General features: G+C 46.4%; 1 protein-coding gene across 1 annotated transcript in view; it reads left to right on the plus strand.

Annotated features, from left to right (window-relative positions):
* Positions 1-16,386: 16,386 nt before the first annotated feature.
* ACE (angiotensin I converting enzyme) overlaps positions 16,387-21,510 on the plus strand; it is a 72,324-nt gene continuing 67,200 nt past the window's right edge. The window contains exon 1 of the mRNA XM_060255284.1: positions 16,387-16,457. Within this exon, the coding sequence (XP_060111267.1) occupies positions 16,387-16,457 (71 nt within the window). The remainder of the gene's footprint in view (positions 16,458-21,510) is intronic.

The following is a 21,510-nucleotide window of genomic DNA, read 5'->3' on the forward strand; positions in this document are numbered from 1 at the left end:
CTCTGAGACACTTGAGTGGAGGGCAGAATATAAATCCAATGTCTTCTTTGGGATGGGCACCGCAGTTCAAGAGTTCAAGAAAGCAATAGTTGGTCTGTTTTCAGACAAAACTGAAGCAGCATTTATGGCCACTCTTATCAACAGTAGCACAAGATTCCTGAGTGATTATAACTTCTACAGCAATAATGCATATCAGCACTCAAGGCCAAGGGACTGACGGTATTGTTTAATCCCCTCTTGAAAAGGAAATTGTTTACATGTCTCATATTATGCCCCTGTTCCAAACAGCCATGTGCTTCAATAACTATCAGTACTGCTTCTTGTGGATCATCAAAGGTTCAAGAAGAAAGCAAAAAAAGAGGAACAGGTGGATGGAACCAAGCTCATGAGATGACTTTGCAGGCCTTGAATTCAGCAGGAGCTCACAGGAGCATAGCTCCTGAACCTTTCTGATGGTTTCCCCCCCTCCTCCCCACCTTGTCCATTGAATAGTAGGTGCAGCTGCATAACAATCCCTTGATGAGCTCCACCACCCATTTCTCTACAAAATGACCCCTGCAATGTTGTATCCAAATGCATGCAGTCTCATTCCCTTCTGCACATTCCATGGTGTCTGCACCTCCAAGAAGACCAAGGAGGCCGACTAGAGGAAGGAACAAGTCTTGTCCTGGGCTGCAGTCAGACTGGCAGGTTGGCGCGGTTGGGGCGCACCCCTAACATTTTGTGAGGGAGATTTCCCATCAGACTCCCACCCTGATTTGGCCACACCATGTGCTCCTTCTGTGGTTGACTGCACAGCAACCATGGAGTACGCTGTCTGGTCTTTTTTTACTTTTTTTTGGAAAACATTTCTGGGACGCACATGTGTGCCTATGCGCATATGCTCTTCTATTTAAAAAAACAGAACAGTGAAACTGGATCTAAAGGTTCACACTTCCAAACCAGTCTGAGTATGCACCAAAAGAGTTCAGACATCTGGCAATGTGGGGTGAATACCTGGGGATCTCAAAGCACTGGAATTCAGCTGCTGTCTATTTACTCCATCTCCAACTTGTCTTACGATGGGGTGACTAAAACAGGCTGCTAGATGTGGGTGTGTGAATGAGCCCATTTAATCCATTAGGGTAAAGCCACCATATTGGGCCAAACTGCCTGTCTGATCACAGCCCGGGAGACTTTTCTCAGAGTGGCAGCACCACTGAAGGTGGCATGAGACATGACCACATTTTGCAGGAGGTGCAGTTGAAGAGTGCCATGATGTGCCCTGCCCATATCAATCAGATCAAGAAAAGTGGTTCTGGTACCCTTTGCTCACAGGCCTAGGGCATGCCTGGCTTCCAGGGGTAGTATATAGGTGCCCATAAATGGCCTAGCCCTCTACTCCTGCATCTCACCCTGAAATCTTGGTAACATCCGTGTGTGCACATTGCAGTAACAGAGAAAGACAAACTCTGGAGACCAAGCCCTATGAGGAGAGGCTGAAGGAGCTGGGGATGTTTAGCCTGTAGAGGAGACAACTGAGAGGTGATACGATCATCATCTTCAAATATTTGAAGGGCTGTCTTAGAGGGCAGGGGTGGCCAACAGTAGCTCTCCAGATGTTTTTGTGCCTACAACTCTCATCAGCCCCAGCCATTGGCCATGCTGAATGGAAAGTTGTAGGCAAAAAACATCTGGAGAGCTACTGTTGGCCACCTCTGATATAGAGGATGGTGTGGAATTGTTTTCCTGCATAATGTAGGGGGTTGGACTAGATAACCATGGAGGTCCCTTCCAACTCTATGATTCTATGATTCACTATCAATGTGTGTGCATTGTCATCAGTAAGACAGGCAAAAGAAAAGGGGATGGATTCAAAATTTATCTGCCAACTAAAAAGCTCCAGATATAATCTGAAAGTGCTCAGTTGCAAACGGAACAGAACTAGCTCTGGCAAACAGCACTCACATGGAATTGAGAAAGTCCTCCCCTGACTACTAAGCTAGCATTATGATTGGTAGAAACCCTATACAACAATGACCTATCAGAAGAGTTCTCATCTGTTTGCTATAAATGAATGGAAATCTTGAGAGCCAGTTTTAGTTCTTCTGATCTCTCTGGACTTTTCCCTCCTCTTTCACTCTGAACTGCCCTTGAACGCTGTCAGGTGCCAGGGAAACAAATGCAATAAATGTATTTACTCGCATTTCCATTTGTGATTGTTAACCAGTTCAATGTGATATCCCCCCAATTCATTTGCAAACACATAGGCATCCCTAGAAGACAGACAGACTGGAAGGTTAACTTAAAATGTACTACGAAAGCCAGGCAATTCAATTACTGTTCTGCCACTCAACAGCAAAAAAAATGAGCTTGTGTCTTGTTTTTCCTCAGAAAACTACCTTGCCCTTAAAAAAAAAAGTGCTGAGTGCTCCAGATGCTTTTCTGCAGCTTTTGCTTATGGTGAAGAAGTGAGCCATGACTGTGATTACTAAAAGCCAGCATGGGTTTCCCAAGAACAAATCATGTCAGACTAACCTGATCTCTTTTTTTGAGATAGTTACTTCCTTGCTGGATCAGCGGACTGTAGACATAGTTTATCTTTATTTCAGTACGGCTTTTGAGAAAGTTCCACATGCTCTCCTTGTTGACAAGTTGGTAAAATGTGTTTTGCATCCTATTACCATTAGGTGGATCTGTAACTGGTTGACAGATCGCATCCAGAGAGTGCTTCTGAATGGTTCCTCATTCTCTTGCAGAAGTGACAAGTGGAGTGCCTCAAGTATCTGTCCTGGGACCTCTTTTGTTCAACATCTTTATAAATGATTTGGATGAAGGGATAGAGGGAATGCTTATTAAATTTGCAGATGATACTAAATTGGGAGGAGTTGCAAATACAGTAGAAGACAGAAACAAGATACAGGATGATCTTGGCAGGCTGGAAAAATGGACTAAAACCAATAAAATGAATTTTTGGAGAACAGGAGAGGTGCCGGAAGATTGGAAGCAGGCGAATGTTGTCCCCATCTTCAAGAAGGGGGGAAAAACCGATCCGGGTAACTACCAACCCGTCAGTTTGATGTCTATACCTGGAAAAGTTTTAGAACATATCATCAAACAGCTGGTCCTGGAACATTTAGAAAGAATGGATGTGATTACTAAGAGCCAGCATGGGTTTCTCAAGAACAAGTCACGTCAGACTAACCTGATTTCTTTTTTTGAGAAAGTGACTACCTTGCTGGATCAAGGCAATTCTGTAGACATTGTTTATCTTGATTTCAGTAAGGCTTTTGATAAGGTTCCACATACTATCCTTGTGGACAAGTTGGTAAAATGTGGTTTGGATCCTGTTACCGTTAGGTGGATCTGTAACTGGTTGACAGATGGCACCCAAAGAGTGCTTGTGAATGGTTCCTCATCCTCTTGGAGAGGAGTGACAAGTGGAGTGCCTCAAGGATCTGTCCTAGGACCTGTTTTGTTCGGCATCTTTATAAATGATTTGGATGAAGGGATAGAGGGAATGCTTATTAAATTTGCAGATGATACTAAATTGGGAGGAGTTGCAAATACAGTAGAAGACAGAAACAGGATACAGGATGATCTTGACAGGCTGGAAAAATGGACTAAAACCAATAAAATGATTTTTAACAGGGATAAATGTAAAGTTTTGCATTTAGGTAGGAAATGCATGATTATAGGATGGGGGAGACTTGTCTATTAATCCAAGTGAGATGAATAAAAGGGAACACAGGCAGTGGCAAATCAAATGCAAGACTGTGATCAGGCAGGCAAAAAGGGACTATGAGGAGCATATTGCAAAAAACATAAAGACCAACAATAAAAATTTCTTCAAATATATTAGAAGTAGGAAACCAGCCAGGGAAGCAGTGGGGCCCTTGGATGACCATGGGGTAAAAGGATTACTGAAGGAGGATGGGGAAATGGCTGAGAAGCTGAATGCATTTTTTGCCTCCGTCTTCACCGTGGAAGATGAGAAGTGTTTGCCCGCCCCAGAACCACTAATATTGGAAGGGGTGTTGAAAGACCTGAGTCAGATTGAGGTGACAAAAGAGGAGGTCCTACAACTGATAGACAAATTAAAAACTAATAAGTCACCGGGTCCGGATGGCATACATCCGAGAGTTCTGAAAGAACTCAAAGTTGAACTTGTGGATCTTCTAACAAAAATCTGTAATCTTTCATTGAAATCTGCCTCCGTTCCTGAGGACTGGAAGGTAGCAAATGTCACCCCCATCTTTAAAAAGGGTTCCAGAGGAGATCCGGGAAATTACAGGCCAGTCAGTCTGACTTCAATACCGGGAAAGTTGGTAGAAACCATTATCAAGGACAGAATGAGTAGGCACATTGATGAACACGGGTTATTGAGGAAGACTCAGCATGGGTTCTGCAAGGGAAGATCTTGCCTCACTAACCTGTTACATTTCTTTGAGGGGGTGAACAAACATGTGGACAAAGGAGACCCGATAGATGTTGTTTACCTTGACTTCCAGAAAGCTTTTGATAAAGTTCCTCATCAAAGGCTCCTTAGAAAGCTTGAGAGTCATGGAGTAAAAGGACAGGTCCTCTTGTGGATCAAAAACTGGCTGAGTAATAGGAAGCAGAGAGTGAGTATAAATGGGCAATCTTCGCAGTGGAGGACGGTAAGCAGTGGGGTGCCGCAGGGCTCGGTACTGGGTCCCATCCTCTTTAACTTGTTCATAAATGATTTAGAGTTGGGAGTGAGCAGTGAAGTGGCCAAATTTGCGGATGACACTAAATTGTTCAGGGTGGTGAGAACCAGAGAGGATTGTGAGGAACTCCAAAGGGATCTGTTGAGGCTGGGTGAGTGGGCGTCAACGTGGCAGATGCGGTTCAATGTGGCCAAGTGCAAAGTAATGCACATTGGGGCCAAGAATCCCAGCTACAAATACAAGTTGATGGGGTGTGAACTGGCAGAGACAGACCAAGAGAGAGATCTTGGGGTCATGGTAGATAATTCACTGAAAATGTCAAGACAGTGTGCGTTTGCAATAAAAAAGGCCAACGCCATGCTGGGAATTATTAGGAAGGGAATTGAAAACAAATCAGCCAGTATCATAATGCCTCTGTATAAATCGATGGTGCGGTCTCATTTGGAGTACTGTGTGCAGTTCTGGTCGCCGCACCTCAAAAAGGATATTATAGCATTGGAGAAAGTTCAGAAAAGGGCAACTAAAATGATTAAAGGGCTGGAACACCTTCCCTATGAAGAAAGGTTGAAACGCTTGGGACTCTTTAGCTTGGAGAAACGTCGACTGAGGGGTGACATGATAGAGGTTTACAGGATGATGCATGGGATGGAGAAAGTAGAGAAAGAAGTACTTTTCTCCCTTTCTCACAATACAAGAACTCGTGGGCATTCGATGAAATTGCTGAGCAGACAGGTTAAAACGGATAAAAGGAAGTACTTTTTCACCCAAAGGGTGATTAACATGTGGAATTCACTGCCACAGGAGGTGGTGGCGTCCACAAGCATAGCCACCTTCAAGAAGGGGTTAGATAAAAATATGGAGCAGAGGTCCATCAGTGGCTATTAGCCACAGTGTGTGTGTGTGTGTATATATATATATATATATATATATATATATATATATATATATATATATATATATATATATATATATATATATTTGGCCGCTGTGTGACACAGAATGTTGGACTGGATGGGCCATTGGCCTGATCTAACATGGCTTCTCTTATGTTCTTAGCAGTAGTATGTGCGGAAAGGATCTAGGGGTCTTAGTGGACCATACGCTGAACATGAGTCAACAGTGTGATGCGGTGGCTAAAAAAGCAAATGCAATTTTGGGCTGTATAAAAAGAAGTATAGTGTGCAGATCACATAAAGTGATGGTATGGCTTTACTCTGCTCTGGTAAGACCTCACCTGGAGTATTGTGTTAAGTTTTGGGCACCACATTTTAAGAAGGATATAGACAAGCTGGAACAGGTCCAGAGGAGGGTGATGAAGGTGGTGAGGGGTCTGGAGACCAAGTCCTATGAGGAAAGGTTGAAGGAGCTGGGGATGTTTAGCCTGGAGAGGAGGTGGCTGAGAGGTGATAGGATCACCATCTTCAAGTACTTGAAGGGCAGTCATATAGAGGATGGTGTGGAATTGTTTTCTGTGGCCCAGAAGGTAGGACCAGAACCAATGGGTCGAAATTCAATCAAAAGAGTTTCCAGCTCAACATTATGAAGAACTTCCTGACCGTTAGAGCAATTCCTAAGTGGAACAGGCTTCCTTGGGAGGTGGTGGGCTCTCCTTCCTTGGAGGTTTTTAAAAAGAGGCTAGAGGGCCATCTGACAGCAAAGAGGATCCTGTGAATTTAGGAGGAGGTGTTTGTTGGTTTGGTTCTGGGCCACATAAAACAATTCCACACCATCCTCTATATGACTGCCCTTCCAGTACTTGAAGATGGTGATCCTATCACCTCTCAGCCACCTCCTCTCCAGGGTAAACATCCCCAGCTCCTTCAACCTTTCCTCATAGGACTTGGTCTCCAGACCCCTCACCATCTTCGTCGCCCTCCTCTGGACCTAATGGTCAGGAAGTTCTTCTTTGTATGTATGCATTTTCTTTGTATGTAGCGACTGTGGAAGACTCTGGACCTAGGAGGCCACTTTGTGGTCTGCCAAAGCTGAGGATAAGGAAGTCACTTCTGTTCCTTAAACAGAAGTTTAAGTTTTGCACAAGAAACACAATTGTACACTCATACGACCTGATAAGCCACGGGGGTTGTTCTGCTTATCAGACCCAGCATAAGTCAGTTATGTGCTGATAAGGATGTTCCTTAAACAGAAGTCTAGTTTTGCACAAGAAACACAATTGTACACTCATATGACCTGATAAGCCACAGGGGTTGTTCTGTTTATCAGACCCAGCATAAGTCAGTTATGTGCTGATAAGGATGTAATGCTATTTGAAATGGTGCAGAAAGGAAGTCCCTTTTATATTGTGGACCTGAAACAGGAAGTTGCCTTGGCTAATGCTATCACTGCCTTTACAGGAAGAAGCATTTAGAAGGCAGGAGAAGAGATTCCAAGTCAAGGCCAGGTGCTAAAGCAAACACATGTTTTCAGGCAAAAGCCTAATTTGTCCTGTATCTGCGGAAATCCTCAAGTCTCAAGTTGCAGGGAGGGAGTTCGAGCAGTCAGTGCTCAGCACCACATAGACCCACTGTTAGGTTGACTGCTTGTTATTTAATTAGCTGGTAGACTTTTAAGTCTCTGGTATATTTTTGTTTGTGACCTAGCTTGTGGGTTGAAAGCAGACATTTTAAAAAATGATAAGAATAGATAATAATTCCCTAATAGAATTGGCCCAATCTGGCTCTCCCATTGGCTGTGATGCACTGCATCAGTGATTGGACCGTGAACTGCCAATCAACTTCCATTGTGTTCCATTGGTTGAGTCTGCTCCTCTCTCCGGCCCGCTGGGCCACTGGGAAAGCTGCTAGGGCTTCCCAAACTTTTCTTTCCTGTGGCCCGGTTATTTTTACACTTCTCCTTCATGGCCCACTAAAATTCAGGGGTGGAGCCAGGAGACAGGAATTAAGTAATTTCCTGTGGTGTCACTTCCAGGTCAAGGGCCAAGTGATGTCACTTCTGGGGCACACTGAACCAAAACTCCACCTTTTCCTGTGATATCACTTCCAGGGCACTCCCCAAAACCTGCCTCTACTTCTGAAGTAAATTCATTTTCAGAAAAATCTCTGAAACTCATGCTGAGCCAAAATGCGGGTAGTAAGTGGGCGGTCCTCTCTTTCCACTCCCATACCTGCATGCACCTATCTGTGTGTTTTTCTCCAGCTTGCAAGCACTCCTAATGCCCATGTTCAATTGCCTGCACCACCTACACACCCCTTCCTCAACAGCACTGGTCAGTGTATGCAGTTGGGAGTGCTGTTGCCATTGTCATCAGGAATGTCAGCACGGTGTACCACCCACACTGGGCCCTGGCAGCTGTTCTACCTCAAAATAGGTTGACACATTTAGTAGACCCTTCCTTTAGCTGCTACAACTGGAACCCTGCCTCAAGCTACAACCAAGCTTGCTTGGTTTCAAGAAAATATTTTTTATTTATTTATTTAGAATTTATATCCCGCCCTTCCCACGAGTGGCTCAGGGTGGCTTTTGACAGCTGTTTCTCATACTTTTCCTTAGCTGAAACACTGGGAAATTGCTGTGAAAGGTAGCAGAGAATTGTACTGCAATTAATGAATTAATTTCAAGTTATATGAAGTTCATACAAGCTTTTCTGCAGTTATCCCAAAAAGAATATTTATGAGGAGTTTGCAGCTTTTTACTGGCTGTGTTTCCCATGCCTTTAAAAGCAGCCTGTTGTGCAGATATTTATCCAGTGTACTTCTTTCATCCTTTTTAATATCTACAGGATGAGTTTAATTTTGGTGTCGGACAGCTGTTAAAAGCAAGACCAGTAAAATGGTGCCAAGTTCATAGTACCATCACTTCCAGTGCTGTTGAGATATACAGCAGTAATTTCCAATAATCTCTTTCTGCCCCACACCTCTCACTCTCACTCACCCACACAGAAATCTCATAGAAAGGCCAGCTGGCTACAAATGGGAGTGTCAACATTTAATTGGCAGAGCTCCTATGCCTGCAGCAACAGTATGATGAACAGAAAAGTTTCATCCAGTAAAAATAGAAGGAAAGAAAGAAAGAGAAAGGGAAAGAATGAAATGGAAGGTGGGGGGGGGGAGAAAGACATGGAAAGAAAAAAAACATAAGAAAAGCCATGTTGGATCAGGACAGTGGTCCATCCAGTCAAATATTCTGTCATACAATGCCCAAAAAGCACCAGAATGTCCACCAGTGGGGCCAGGGCACTAGAAGCCCTCCAACTGTTGCTTCCTTCCCCCCCCCCCCCCCAGCACCAAGAATACAGACAGAGCATCACTTGCGGGGAAAGAAAGAAGGGGAGACAAAGGGGGGGGGAGCCTTACTCACCATCAGATGACCCAGCCAGCAACAATTCTGCTTAGGGGTCGTTTGGTTAAAAAAAAAAAACTACTGGAATGCCCACTCCCTGCCCCTTCTGGCTGAAAAAAAAAACACCCCTCCTTCTTTGCTGCCCAGGCCTCCCGGGGCAATCTCCCCAAAAGAACATACTGCAAGGCACACGAAAGCTTATACCTTGAAGAACACTTCATGGATCTAAAGTGCCAGTGGATGCCAGCTTTTCTCTCAAACACTGGAAGGGGGAGAGAGAAGAAAGGAGAGGCAGCCCAGCTCCTCTCTGCACAACACAGAGACGGGGGAAGGAAGGAAGCCAAACAGAGCTCAGGCTTTGCAGTCTGTGTCAGTCTTCAAGGCTAACTTTTTTCTGCACAATACAGAGACAGGAGAAGAAAGCCAAATGGAGCTCAGGCTTTGCAGCCTGTTTCAGTCTTCAAGGCTAGCTTTTCTCTGCACAACACAGAGACAGGGGAAGGAAGGAAGCCAAATGGAGCTCAGGCTTTGTAGCCTGTGTCAGTCTTCAAGGCTAGCTTTTCTCTGCACAACAGAGAGATGGGAAAAGGAAGGAAGCAGAGCAGAGGTCATGCTTTGCTGGGGGCGGGGCTAGCTTCGGCTTTTCTTGTGACCCGGTAGTGCGACTTCCGTGGCCCGGTACTGGGTCGCAACCCTGCAAATGGGAAACACTGTGCTAGGCCATTGCTGTTGCTAAGCAACCATGCTTGATTCTGTCAGTAAAAGTCAACCAAACTTGGTTCTCTCAGTAACAGGCAGGGGGAGGAGGTTGGTAAAATAAGTACCCAGTTTGCTGGGGGTAAAGTGTAGATGACTGGGGAAAGCAATGGCAAACCACCCTGCTTCTGAGATTTATTTATTTGTTTGTTTGCAGGGGCGTAGCTAGGGCTTTCGGGGCCCGGGGCCCAAGATTTATGTGGGCCCCCCTACGTGTGTGCACGCCGCCGGAAACAGGAAGTGACGTCACAAGCAAACAGACACACGCAAGGCTTCGATGAGCCTCCTCACAGACGTTACATGCCTCTTTTTTTGTAGCAAGAAAACTTTTTCTGGCACGCGCTTGCGCTTCTAGAAGGGTCACGCCGGGAGTCTTCCTCCCAGAGCACTCCTGTGCCAGCTTTCAAGACCCACGGCGGCACAGGGTGGGGAGAAGAATCTATGGCGGAGGCCGATTCCATCGCCGAGGCTCCCTTTGGGCGCTGAAGAGCGAGGCAATGCTTTCCTGCGAAGAAGGCATCTCCCTCCTCCTCCTCATGCCATCACAGGCCGCGTCTATTCAGCGGGTCCCTTGCTAAGGGCGTCAGGGAAGGCAATCACTTCCACGCCGCCAACCTTCTTCCCAGGGCGCAAGGGGAAATGCTATTTACACCCTCCAGGATTAGACAAATCACAGCGCCTCTCTTTGATGACAGATAAAAGCTAGCGGAGCGCGCTCAGCGTGGGTGGGAAGCGTGTTCCGAAAGGGGGCGTGGGGGAAAGGCTGGCAGGCTGACGCTGAACGCCATCCTGTGCAGGTCTCAGATGCCCCTAGTGAATGGAACTTGACGCCCACACAGTCCGCTCGCAATCAAAGCCGCCCCAATCAAGGGCTGCCTGCGTTTCAAATGCAGCAAACACCGTGGGTTCGCCTCCCCCTCCCTGCCAGCAATCGCTCTCCCCTTCCGTATCCCTCAGATCGCCGCTTTCCAGAAACTCAAGGGCGCCGTAGCCAGGTAGCTCTGCAAAAAGTGGGGCGGCCCCTGCGCCACACCCTCTTCTCCCCGGCTGCAATGTTAACTCGCTGGTTTCAAAGCCGATGGGAGTCCAGTCTCGCCGCCTTCCCCGCCCGCGAGGCGGCGAGGCCGCTGGAGCGCCTCCAGCGACCAGCGCCGGCTTCTCCGACGCCCTTCCCGGCCTCCGCCTGCACTGGAGGCCCGCGCGCGGGGCCCTGCGGCGGTCGTGGAGCCGGGGAAGCGTCGGAGAGGCCGGCACTGGTCGCTGGAGGCCCTCCAGCGCCGGCCTCTCCGCCGCTTCTCCGGCCTCCGCCACCGCCGCCGGGCCCCGCGCGCGGGCGGGGAAGGCGGCGAGTGCAGCCGGCTTCTGAGGGGCCCCTTGGCATTGCCAAGGGGCCCCCCAGACCTGGGGCGACCCGCCCTCCCCGCCCCCCCTCCTTACGCCACTGTTTGTTTGTTTGTTTGTTTATTACTTTAGATTTCTATCCCGCACTCTCCACAAGTGGACTCAGGGAGGCTAATAAGTTCAAATATATAATTACAATTTAAAACCAATAAAATACAATTACATTTAAAACATTTTATGGTGCTGTACAACTATGATATAGGCAGAATCTTTCATTTCTGATAGTGATCCTATAATGATCCTAACTCCTCAGTGATGTAGATCTGGTGAGACCGGGTCATCCTGCTAATTCCCCTCTTTTGGCCTTTGAGGTAGAACTCATTGGGCCCAGTCCTAACTATAGGTGCCAGCTCCAGGTTGGTGGGAAATTCCTGGTGATTTTGTGGTAGAGTCTAAGGAAGCCAAAGTTTGGGGAGGGGAGAGGTCTTGGCTGAATAGAATGTCATAGAATCTACCCTCCAAAGCAGTTATTTTCTCCAGGATAGGGAGAGAGAGAGAGACCCGTTGCCTGGAGTTCAGTCATAATACAAGGAGATCTTCAGGGTCCACCTGGAGGTTGGCTACCCTTAGGCCTGGAAGCACCCTCTGGGTGACTTGATGCAATCTGGCATGATTTAACTAGGCCTGGCTGCTTGCTCCTGGGTGGCAAACTCCAGGCAGTGCTGTGAGTACAGATGTCTTCTCAGCACCACCCAAGGCACACACACATTCTCACAGCAATAGCCAACTGCATGCAAAACACAAAGAAGAACTTCTGCCAACTGCGGGCTGTTTGCACAGCTCCAGCAAACACACAAAACCCAGCAAAACCAGGCCTCAAATGGCCTTCTTGAGGAATGAAGGTTTCTTTTATTTGGTGGGGCTCACAAGCCCAAAAGGTATCTTTCTGCCCACTGACAAATCTATACTGCTTCCTGATGTATCTTGAGTGTCTTTGTACCTCCTTGGTGATTCACATGAGCCTTTGCAGTGATATTGTTTCTTTTTACAAGCATGTAATGGTGATCAATCAGGTTCTGAAATGCCCAGAGAGCTAGTTTTATGGCTCTTATACCTAGCAAGTTTATGCTGCTTGCCCTTTCTTTCTTTGGCCACGTGCCCTGGGCTACCTGATCTAGACAGGGTGCCCCTCAGCCTCTTATTCTGGCATCTGTAGTCACTAGGAGCCAGTGAGGGAAAATGAAACTCCCTGATGTAAGTTCCTTCACCCACCATGTCAGAGAACATAAGGACATAGAACATAAGAGAAGCCATGTTGGAACAGGCCAATGGCCCATCCTGTCCAACACTCTGTCACACAGTGGCCAAAAAACCCCTCTAACCCTTCACCTACCATCTCAGAGAACATAAGAACATAGAACATAAGAGAAGCCATGTTGGATCAGGCCAATGGCCCATCCAATCCAACACTCTGTGTCACACGTGGCCAAAAATAAAACCACACCAAGTGCCATCAGGAGGTTCACAAGTGAGTCTAGAAGCCCTTCCACTTTGCTCCCCTCCTAAGGACCAAGAATACAGAGCATCACTGCCCCAGATAGTTCCAGTAATATACTGTAGCTATGGCCACTGATGGACCTCAGCTCCATATTTTTATCCAATCCCCTCTTGAAGCTGGCTTCTCAAGACCAATGTCAGAAGGAACAATTTGTGTCATTGGTTCCTTATATCTCCCTGATACAGAAGAAGTGCCCACGGGAAAGATCCAGCATGAAGTCTTGCCCACTGTATGAGGTCTACAGCGGATATGAGTAGACATGAGGTCTGGGTATCTTTGTTTGCATATGGTCTGCACAAGATCCCGAATCCCTTTCATATAGCAAAAGAGACATCAGGGGATTCTGAAGCAACTTTGGGAATCATAGAGTTGGAAGGGACCTCCAGGATAATCTAATTCCAACCCCTGCACAATGCAGGAAACTCACAGGTACCTCCCCCACACACATACATCCCCAATGATCCCTGCTCCAACCCCAGAAGATGGGGGGGATCCTCTCCAGGCAGAACTGACCTGGTGAAAGATTGCTGCCCAGCCCCAAAGTGGTGAACAGCATTTCCCAGGTCAAGGAAGAAAGGGCCACAAGAACTAAGCACTGATGCAACTCTTCCTGCCTCCTTCTCATAATCTGCATAATTCACAGAATCAGCATTGCTGTCAGATGGCCCTCTAGCCTTTATTTAAAGACCTCCAAGGAAGGTTTCTAAACCACCACCTCCCAAGGAAGCATGTTCCACTGAGGAACTGCTCTAACTGCCAGGAGGTTCTTCCTGATGTTTAACTGAAAACTCTTATGATTTAATTTCAGCCCAATGGTTCTGGCCCAACCTTCTGTGTCCATAGAAAACTCTGCATCATCCTCTATATGACAGCCCTTCAAGGACGAAGATGGTGAACGTATCACCTCTCAGTCATGTCCTTTCCAGGCTAAACATCCCCAGCTCCTTCAACCTTTCCTCCTAGGACTTGGTCTCCAGACCCTTCATCATCTTTGTTGCCCTCCTCTGGACACATTCTAGCTTGTCTATATCCTTCTTAATGGTGCCCAAAACTGAACACAATATTTTAGGTGAAGTCTAACCAGAGAAAAGTGAAACCATCACTTTCCATTATCTGGACACTATATTTCTCTTGATATAGCCCAAAAATCAGATTTGCCTTTTAAGCTACCACAACACATTGCTAACTCATGTGCAGCGTATGGTCTACTACGAATCTAGATCAGGGGTGGTCAACGGTAGCTCTCCAGATGTTTTTTGCCTACCATCAGCCCCAGCCAGCATGGCCAATGGCTGGGACTGATGGGAGTTGAACGCAAAAAAACATCTGGAGAGCTACTGTTGGCCACCCGATCTAGATCCTTTTCACACATACTACTGCCAACACAACCCCCCCCCATCCTATAATGTTGCATTGGATTCTTCCTATCTAAATGCAGGACTTTACATTTATCCCTGTTAAAATTCAATTCATTTATTTTAGCCAAGTTTTTCAGCCTGTCAATATCATCCTAGATCCTGACTCTGTCTTCTACCGTATTTGCTACCTCTCCCAATTTAGTATCATCTGCAAATTTAATAAGCATTCCCTCCATTCCTTCATCCAGATCATTTCTAAAGATGTTGAACAAAACAAGTCCCAGGACAGATCCTAGAGGCACTCCACTTGTCACTCCTCTCCAAGAGGATGAGGAACCATTCACAAGCACTCTTTGGGTGTGATCTGTCAACTAGTTACAGATTCACCTAACAGTAATAGTGTCCAAACTATATTTTACCAACGTCAACAAGAATGTTATGTAGAACTTTATCAAAGGTCTAACAAATCAGATAAACTATATCTACTGTATTCCCCTGATTCAGCAAGGTAGTACTTTTTCAAAAAAGGAGATAAGGTTATGTGGGAAATGTTGCTTACTGTGCAGGCACAAACACAAAAAGCACATACTCTAGCAATGGGTTATTTTCCAATTCCAGAAAAATGATCTGCCTGTGACCCTCGGGCATGGGTGCCTTCGCCAGCAAGCCAGAACCTTCCGTCCACCAACTGCACAAGTACAAAAATTACTGCAATACAGAAATTCAAAGATCACTGATGTTTGAATTGAATTGCACATGCCCTGGAGCATGTGCAATGCAAGCAATGTGGTACAAGCAGCTAGTGCTAGTTGAACAGCTCAGGTGTGCAGGCACTAACTTTCTTGAAACGTTGCCTGTTGGAAATTGTGACGTGGTCAACAATGCAATCCTGTGGAGTCTTTAGCTGAACAAAAGATGGTAATTGGCAAGCAGGTTAAGTTTGATTTGTTTGGGTCACATTTATTTAAAAGAAAGACTGCTGTTTACACATGCCTGAGACCAGGTCATTGTGACTGCAGATGTGTGTAATATGCCATGGTGGTCACAGCCATGGGAAGGAGACTGCACTGGTCGCCCTCACAGATGGCCTCTGGAGACATCTGGGTGAAGGTGGTTTGGCACTGCTGGCACTCCTTGATCTAACAGCAGAGTTTGACCTCCTGACTCACCATAGGGATACGGGGTGGGTAGTGGGTGGGAATGCTTTGAAATGGCTTTCCTCCTTCCTGCATGGTCAGGGACAGAGGGTGGCACTTGGAGAGGAACTGCCCCAGAGGCACCTGCCTACATGCTGCAGGAGATTGTTCTCTCCCAGTCTGGTGTAAGGCTGAAGTGTGTGGACTGTAATCTGAGAGGGTTTGATTCCCTCCTCCTCCTTTGCTTGCAGCTGCTGGAGTGACCTTGAGTCAGTCCCAGTTCTCTCACAGCTGTTTTCTCAAGAGCAGTTCTTGGAGAGCTCTCTCAGCCCCACCTACCTCAGAAGGGCGCCTGTTGTGGGAAGGGGAAGGGAAGAAGATTGTAAGCTGTTCTGAGATTCCTTTGGGTAGTGAAGGGTGGGGTATAAATCCAATTCTTCTTCTTCTTCCCCCACGATGTTGTTCAACATTTATATGCCACCTTGGTCCAGGGATACAGGCTGGGTTGCTACTACTATGCTGATGAAACCCAGCTCTATCTGTTGATGGACAGCTGGCCAGACTGTGCACTGGAGGTGTTGGGCAGGGCATTACAGGCTGTGACTGGGTGGCTTCAGCAGAGCCGATTGAAATTAAATCAAAGGAAGATGGAGATCCTATACCTGAGCCATGGGGATCTGGGATTGGGAATCCAGCTCCTAAGCCTCAGTGGGATCCCGCTGAAACGGGTGCTGAGGGTGAAGAGCTTGGGGGTGCTCTTGGAGGCCACCCTTTCAATGGAAGCCCAGGTTACCACCGTGGCTCGATCATCATCTGCAGCTGGTCTCACTTCCCGGAATTTAGCTGCAGTGATCCAACCGGGTTATTGTAACTCGCTCTTTGACCCAGAGTGGCACATGCGCTGACAGTAACGCAGGGGTGGGCTCACGGCCAGCGGGGGCTGGGCCAGCTGCACGGCTGCCAAGAGAGTACTGGATCCAGTTCAGAGTTTCAGTGTTAACTTTCAGAGCCCTATATGGCCAGGGCCGTGTATGTCTGTGGGACCATCTCTCCCCATATGTGCCTCACAGAGCATTATGCTCAACTGACCAAAATCTTCCGGTTAGCCCCAGGCTCAAGGATGTCCGGCTGGTCTCAGCTAGAGCCAGGGACTTTTCTGTCCTAGTCCCAGCCTAGTGGAACAAGCTCCCAGTTAAGATCAGGGTCCTGCAGGATGTTACAATTCCACAGAGCCTGTAAAAGAGACCTGCTCTGGATCCATCTCAGCCATGCTGGCTTCTGACCAGCTCAAATGGAGCACCACGGTCAAAGTGAACCCACTCAACCTGTTGCCTGCTAGGTATGTGATTTTAGTTAATTAAGAACATAACATAAAACATAAGAGAAGCCATGCTGAATCAGGCCAATGGCCCATCCAGTCCAACACTCTGTGTCACACAGTGGCCAAAAAACCCAAGTGCCATCAGGAGGTCCACCAGTGGGGCCAGGACACTAGAAGCCCTCCCAAGCACCAAGAATATAGAGCATCCCTGACCCAGATAGAGAATTCCAACAATACGCTGTGCCTAATAGCCACTGATGGACCTCTACTCCAAATGCTTATCCAATCCCTTTTTGAAGCTGACTATGCTTGTAGCCGCCGCCACCTCCTGTGGCAGTGAATTCCATGTGTTAATCATCCTTTGGGTGAAGAAGGACTTCCTTTTATCAATTTATTAGTTTATACTGGTGGTACCTTTGTGACCTGAACAATGTTCCCTCTAAGCTTCAGAGTCTTGTGAGCAAAAATTCTACTTTGTGAGCTACTGGTATTAAAGTTGTGAGTTACTGGAATTAAAGTTGTGAGCTACTGCATAAATTATTGTGCTCTGGGGCTATGTTTCCTGAGCTAAGGCAAAAATGTGTGAGCTAGAGGCTAAAAATCTGTGAGCTAGCTCATGCAAATTCATCTTAGAGAGAATACTGGACCTGAAACCCACCCTGACCCCCCTTGTGGGGAGGGCGAGATAAAAAGTGGAAGGAAAATAAATAAATAGCAATGTTGATCCAAAAGCTTATGAGACAGCGTAGCAGATAAAGTTATATCTTTTAATGGCCTGAAGTAGGTTCATGTAAAAGGACGCAATATTTCAAGTTTCATAGAAATAGCTGATAAAAAGTTTAAAGTTTATTTTTAAGAAATACAGTATGTAAGCTCAAGCAAAGTACAAAGATGCAGTTGCATAACTAATTATAGAAAGGAGATTGTACCCCACAGAAATAATCAGCAGAAATAATCGGTTCACTTTGTTTTGATCCATGATATCCTTTTCCAGAGTTCTTGAATGGGATCCCCTCATCCAGTTTAACTGACACAGCCAGGTCCATGGGATCATTTCCATGGGGACCCAATCAATTGGAGCTAAGCGAGGAAGAAATCCTAGGGCCGAAGTGGTTAAAAATGCAGACACAGAGTGAGGATGTGGAAGCAGTGAAAAGGGCAAACACCATAAGGTGGATTTTTAGGCAAGGAATGGAAAATAAAACAGCCAATATCTTAATCTCCTTGCCTCATTGGAGCAGTGTGTACAGTTTGGCCTGCTGTGTCATAGAATCATAGAGTTGGAAAGGACCTCCAGGGTCATCTAGTCCAATCCCCTGCACAATGAAGGAAACTCACAAACACCTCCCCCTAAATTCACAGGATCTTCATTGCTGTCAGATGGCCATCTAGCCTCTGTTTATAAACCTCCAAGGAAGGAGAGCCCACCACCTCCCGAGAAAGCCTGTTCCACTGAGGAATCGCTCTAACGGTCAGGAAGTTCTTCCTAATGTTGAGCCAGAAACTCTTTTGATTTAACCTATTGGTTCTGGTCCTACCTTCTGGGGCAACAGAAAACAATTCCACACCACCCTCTAGATGACAGCCCTTCAAGTACTTGAAGATGATGATCCTATCACTTCTCAGCCGCCTCCTCTCCAAGCTAAACGTGCCCTTCAAACCTTCTTCCTCGGACTTGGTCTCCAGACCCCTCACCATCTTTGTTGCCCTCCTCTAGACCTGTTCCAGCTTGTCTATATCCTTAAGATGTGGTGCCTAAAACTGAACACAACACTCCAGGTGAGGTCTTACCAGAGCAGAGTAAAGCGATACCATCACATCATGTGATCTGGACACTATACTTCTGTTGATACAGCCCAATATTGCATTTGCCTTTTTAGCCACCACATCACTGTGTTGACTCATGTTCAGCGTATGGTCCACTAAGACCCCTAGATCCTTTTCACACATACATGTCACAAAAAGGATATTGCAGAACTGCCACACGTACAAAAGAGGACTACTGAGGTGACCAAGGGGTTTGGAGCATCTTTCCTATGAACGACTCCTTAGCTTTTGGGCTTTTCATTTAGATGACGGGGTGGGGGTGATAAAAGTTTATTAATTATGTGTGAGGTGGAGAAAGTGGATAGAGAGAACTCTTTTCTCCTTCTCCTGAACTCAGGGGCATCCAATGATGTTGATCAACAGCAGACGGATGAAAAATACAATGAAATACTTCTGAACTCAGTGAGTAACTGAACTGTGGATTTCATGACATAGATTTAAAAAGGTATTGGACAGATTAATGAACAACAGGCCCTATCTTAGATGACTAAGGGGAATGGCTGTGGCCGGGGCAGTGAGCATCTGGGTAAAAATGCAATTTTTTTTTATTATAATGCATATTTCACATAATATAATGTATCATGTTTTTGCAGCATGGTGTCATCCTGAAGCCATGAATCCATGATTTCTGTGGTGTAAGCTCTGCCCATGGACATGAGATGTGATTTGATGAACATAAGAGAAGCCATGTTGGATCAGGCCAATGGCCCATCCAGTCCAACACTCTGGGTCACACAGTGGCAAAAATTTTTATATATACACTCACACTGTGGCTAATAGCCACTGATGGACCTGTGCTCCATATTGTTATCTAAACCCCTCTTGAAGGTGGCTATGCTTGTGGCCGCCACCACCTCCTGTGGCAGTGAATTCCACATGTTAATCACCCTTTGGGTGAAGAAGTACTTCCTTTTATCCGTTTTAACCTGTCTGCTCAGCAATTTCATCGAATGCCCACGAGTTCTTGTATTGTGAGAAAGGGAGAAAAGGACTTCTTTCTCTACTTTCTCCATCCCATGCATGGTGATGCTGGGGTGAGGATTCATGAGGGCCTGTGCTTTGGAACCATGTTTTGTGCAGTTGTGATACCACAAAGTTGTGGGTGCCTGATTTTTGCTATACAACCTGGTTTATCCACATTATCTGATGATGCGTTTGGGATGATCTAGTGCAGAAATTATGATCCAAGCTTTGGAACTATGTTTTTGCACGGTTGTGGCACCATGAATCCACGGATGAGTGGTTTTTTGTGATGCTAACTATAGTCTAAGACATGATATACAGTATGATGGGGGGCTAATTTCACTTCAAGGTAAAAATCCTGAGGATGCATGCTTTGGAGCCATGTTTTAGCACATGGCACCACAAATCTGTGGAGGTGGGATTTTTACTGCTGCCTATAGCTAAAGACATGGTCACAATATGGTGGTGGTTTTATTCCATTTCGACATAAAAAAATCATAGGAATTCATGAGGGTCTGCTTAAATAATCTAGACCAAACTTTTACCCACCTTTGGCTAACTCACTGTGGAACTGCTGGGGGGGGGATCTTTCCACCATAAGCCCCCTCCCTGTTCATTCCCCAGTTCAGTTCTTGGGGGGGGGGGGGCTCCATGCTGCGGCCCTCCTTTCCCAACTCAGATGGTCCTGGACCTGCTGCCACCAGACTCTGTGACCTTCCATTTCCTGGCCCTGGGACCTCCAGAGCCGTGGCTTCCTCTTGCTAACATGGAGGGGGAACCGGGGGCCATGCAGCCTGACCAGCCGTGGCGCTCCTCGTGTCTCTCCCCCCTGCCACTGCATCTTTTTAAGGGCCAAGAGAGAAATCCCAGTGTATGTATGGCCGAACATTGTTGAGACAGGTACGAGGGCTTGTTGACATGTGTGTGTGAGAGAGGCTGAATTTGGGCTAAATATGAAAAGACCTATTCATGTGTCCTAGAGATTTCCTGTCAGACGCCTACCGGGAGTTTCATGCTTGGGACGATTCTCAGGCATGTGGGTTCCGTTTGAGAACATGGGGAGAACTAACCTTTCCTCCACCTTATTTCCCCACCCTGGAATAGCCTTGGGGGCCACTACCCACAGCCATCACTACATGTAAGTTTCCACAATGAAGTAAATAATACGGACTATTTGGGACTATTTCAGGGTGGGAAAATGGCCCGGAGAGGGGCGGCCTTAGGCCCCTTCATCCACACGCTGCAGTCCAAATCCAAATTGGCTCCCTGCAAACCTGGAAATTAAATCCTGCGAACAAAACAGGTACGTATCTGAACCAGCATCTCAAGGTAACCATATGTTCCAAAGCACAGATCTCATGGATCCTCAGGGTTTTTGCTTTGGGTCATTCTAAACTCACCATTAAATCACATATCATGTCCATGGGCAGAGCTTGCACCACAAAAATCATAGATCCATGCCTTCATGGCACCCCAACAGTGCAAAAACATGGTTTCAAAGCTTGGATCCTCATGATTTTTGCTTACCAAGAGATCACTAATAATGTTGATCACCACACAGCACATAGTAAAAATCACTCATCCCTGGATTTGTGGTGCCACAGCAGTGCAAAAGCATAGTTCCAACGCTCATGGAGCCTCCTCATGATTTCTGCACTGGGTCATCCCAAACTTGTCAAGTCGTTAGATTCAATAACAAGCCTTCGTTGAAACAAAGTAGCTAGTTTACTGATATCATGGCTCTCGACTACAGTAAGACTGAAAGACTAAAGATCATATAATAGAATGCAATCATATAAGGTACACTTCAAAGGGATTCTTGAGGGAGGGGTACTATGCATGGCACATTCACTCATTGATATTACAACTTCGTTCTCAGGCCCAGTTTGGCCTTGAGCGTCCCTGGCTCCAACCTCCCCCGGTGCCAAGCCTGAGAAGGCGCAGATAAACTGTTCACATATTCCCATTTCAAAGCAAGGCTACATAACAAAGAAAAGGAGGGGGGTAAGGAGAGTTTAAGCTAGCAGCAATGCAATACAGTTTGGCTTTACCCAGGATGCTCTTCTCCTGAGCCAATGTTAGGAGCAGGCTTGACCAGAGTTATGAGCAGACTTGACAAAACTCACCATCAGATCACCTGTAATGTTGAAAGCCACAGATTGCATAGCAAAAATCACATATCTATCCATGGTTTCATGGCACCTCAGCAGCACAAAAACATGGTTCCAAAGCATGGGCCCTCGTGGATCCTCAGGGTCTTTGTACTGGGTCACCCCAACAT

This window comes from Heteronotia binoei, chromosome 15 (assembly GCF_032191835.1).
Source record: "Heteronotia binoei isolate CCM8104 ecotype False Entrance Well chromosome 15, APGP_CSIRO_Hbin_v1, whole genome shotgun sequence".
NCBI lineage: Eukaryota > Metazoa > Chordata > Lepidosauria > Squamata > Gekkonidae > Heteronotia > Heteronotia binoei.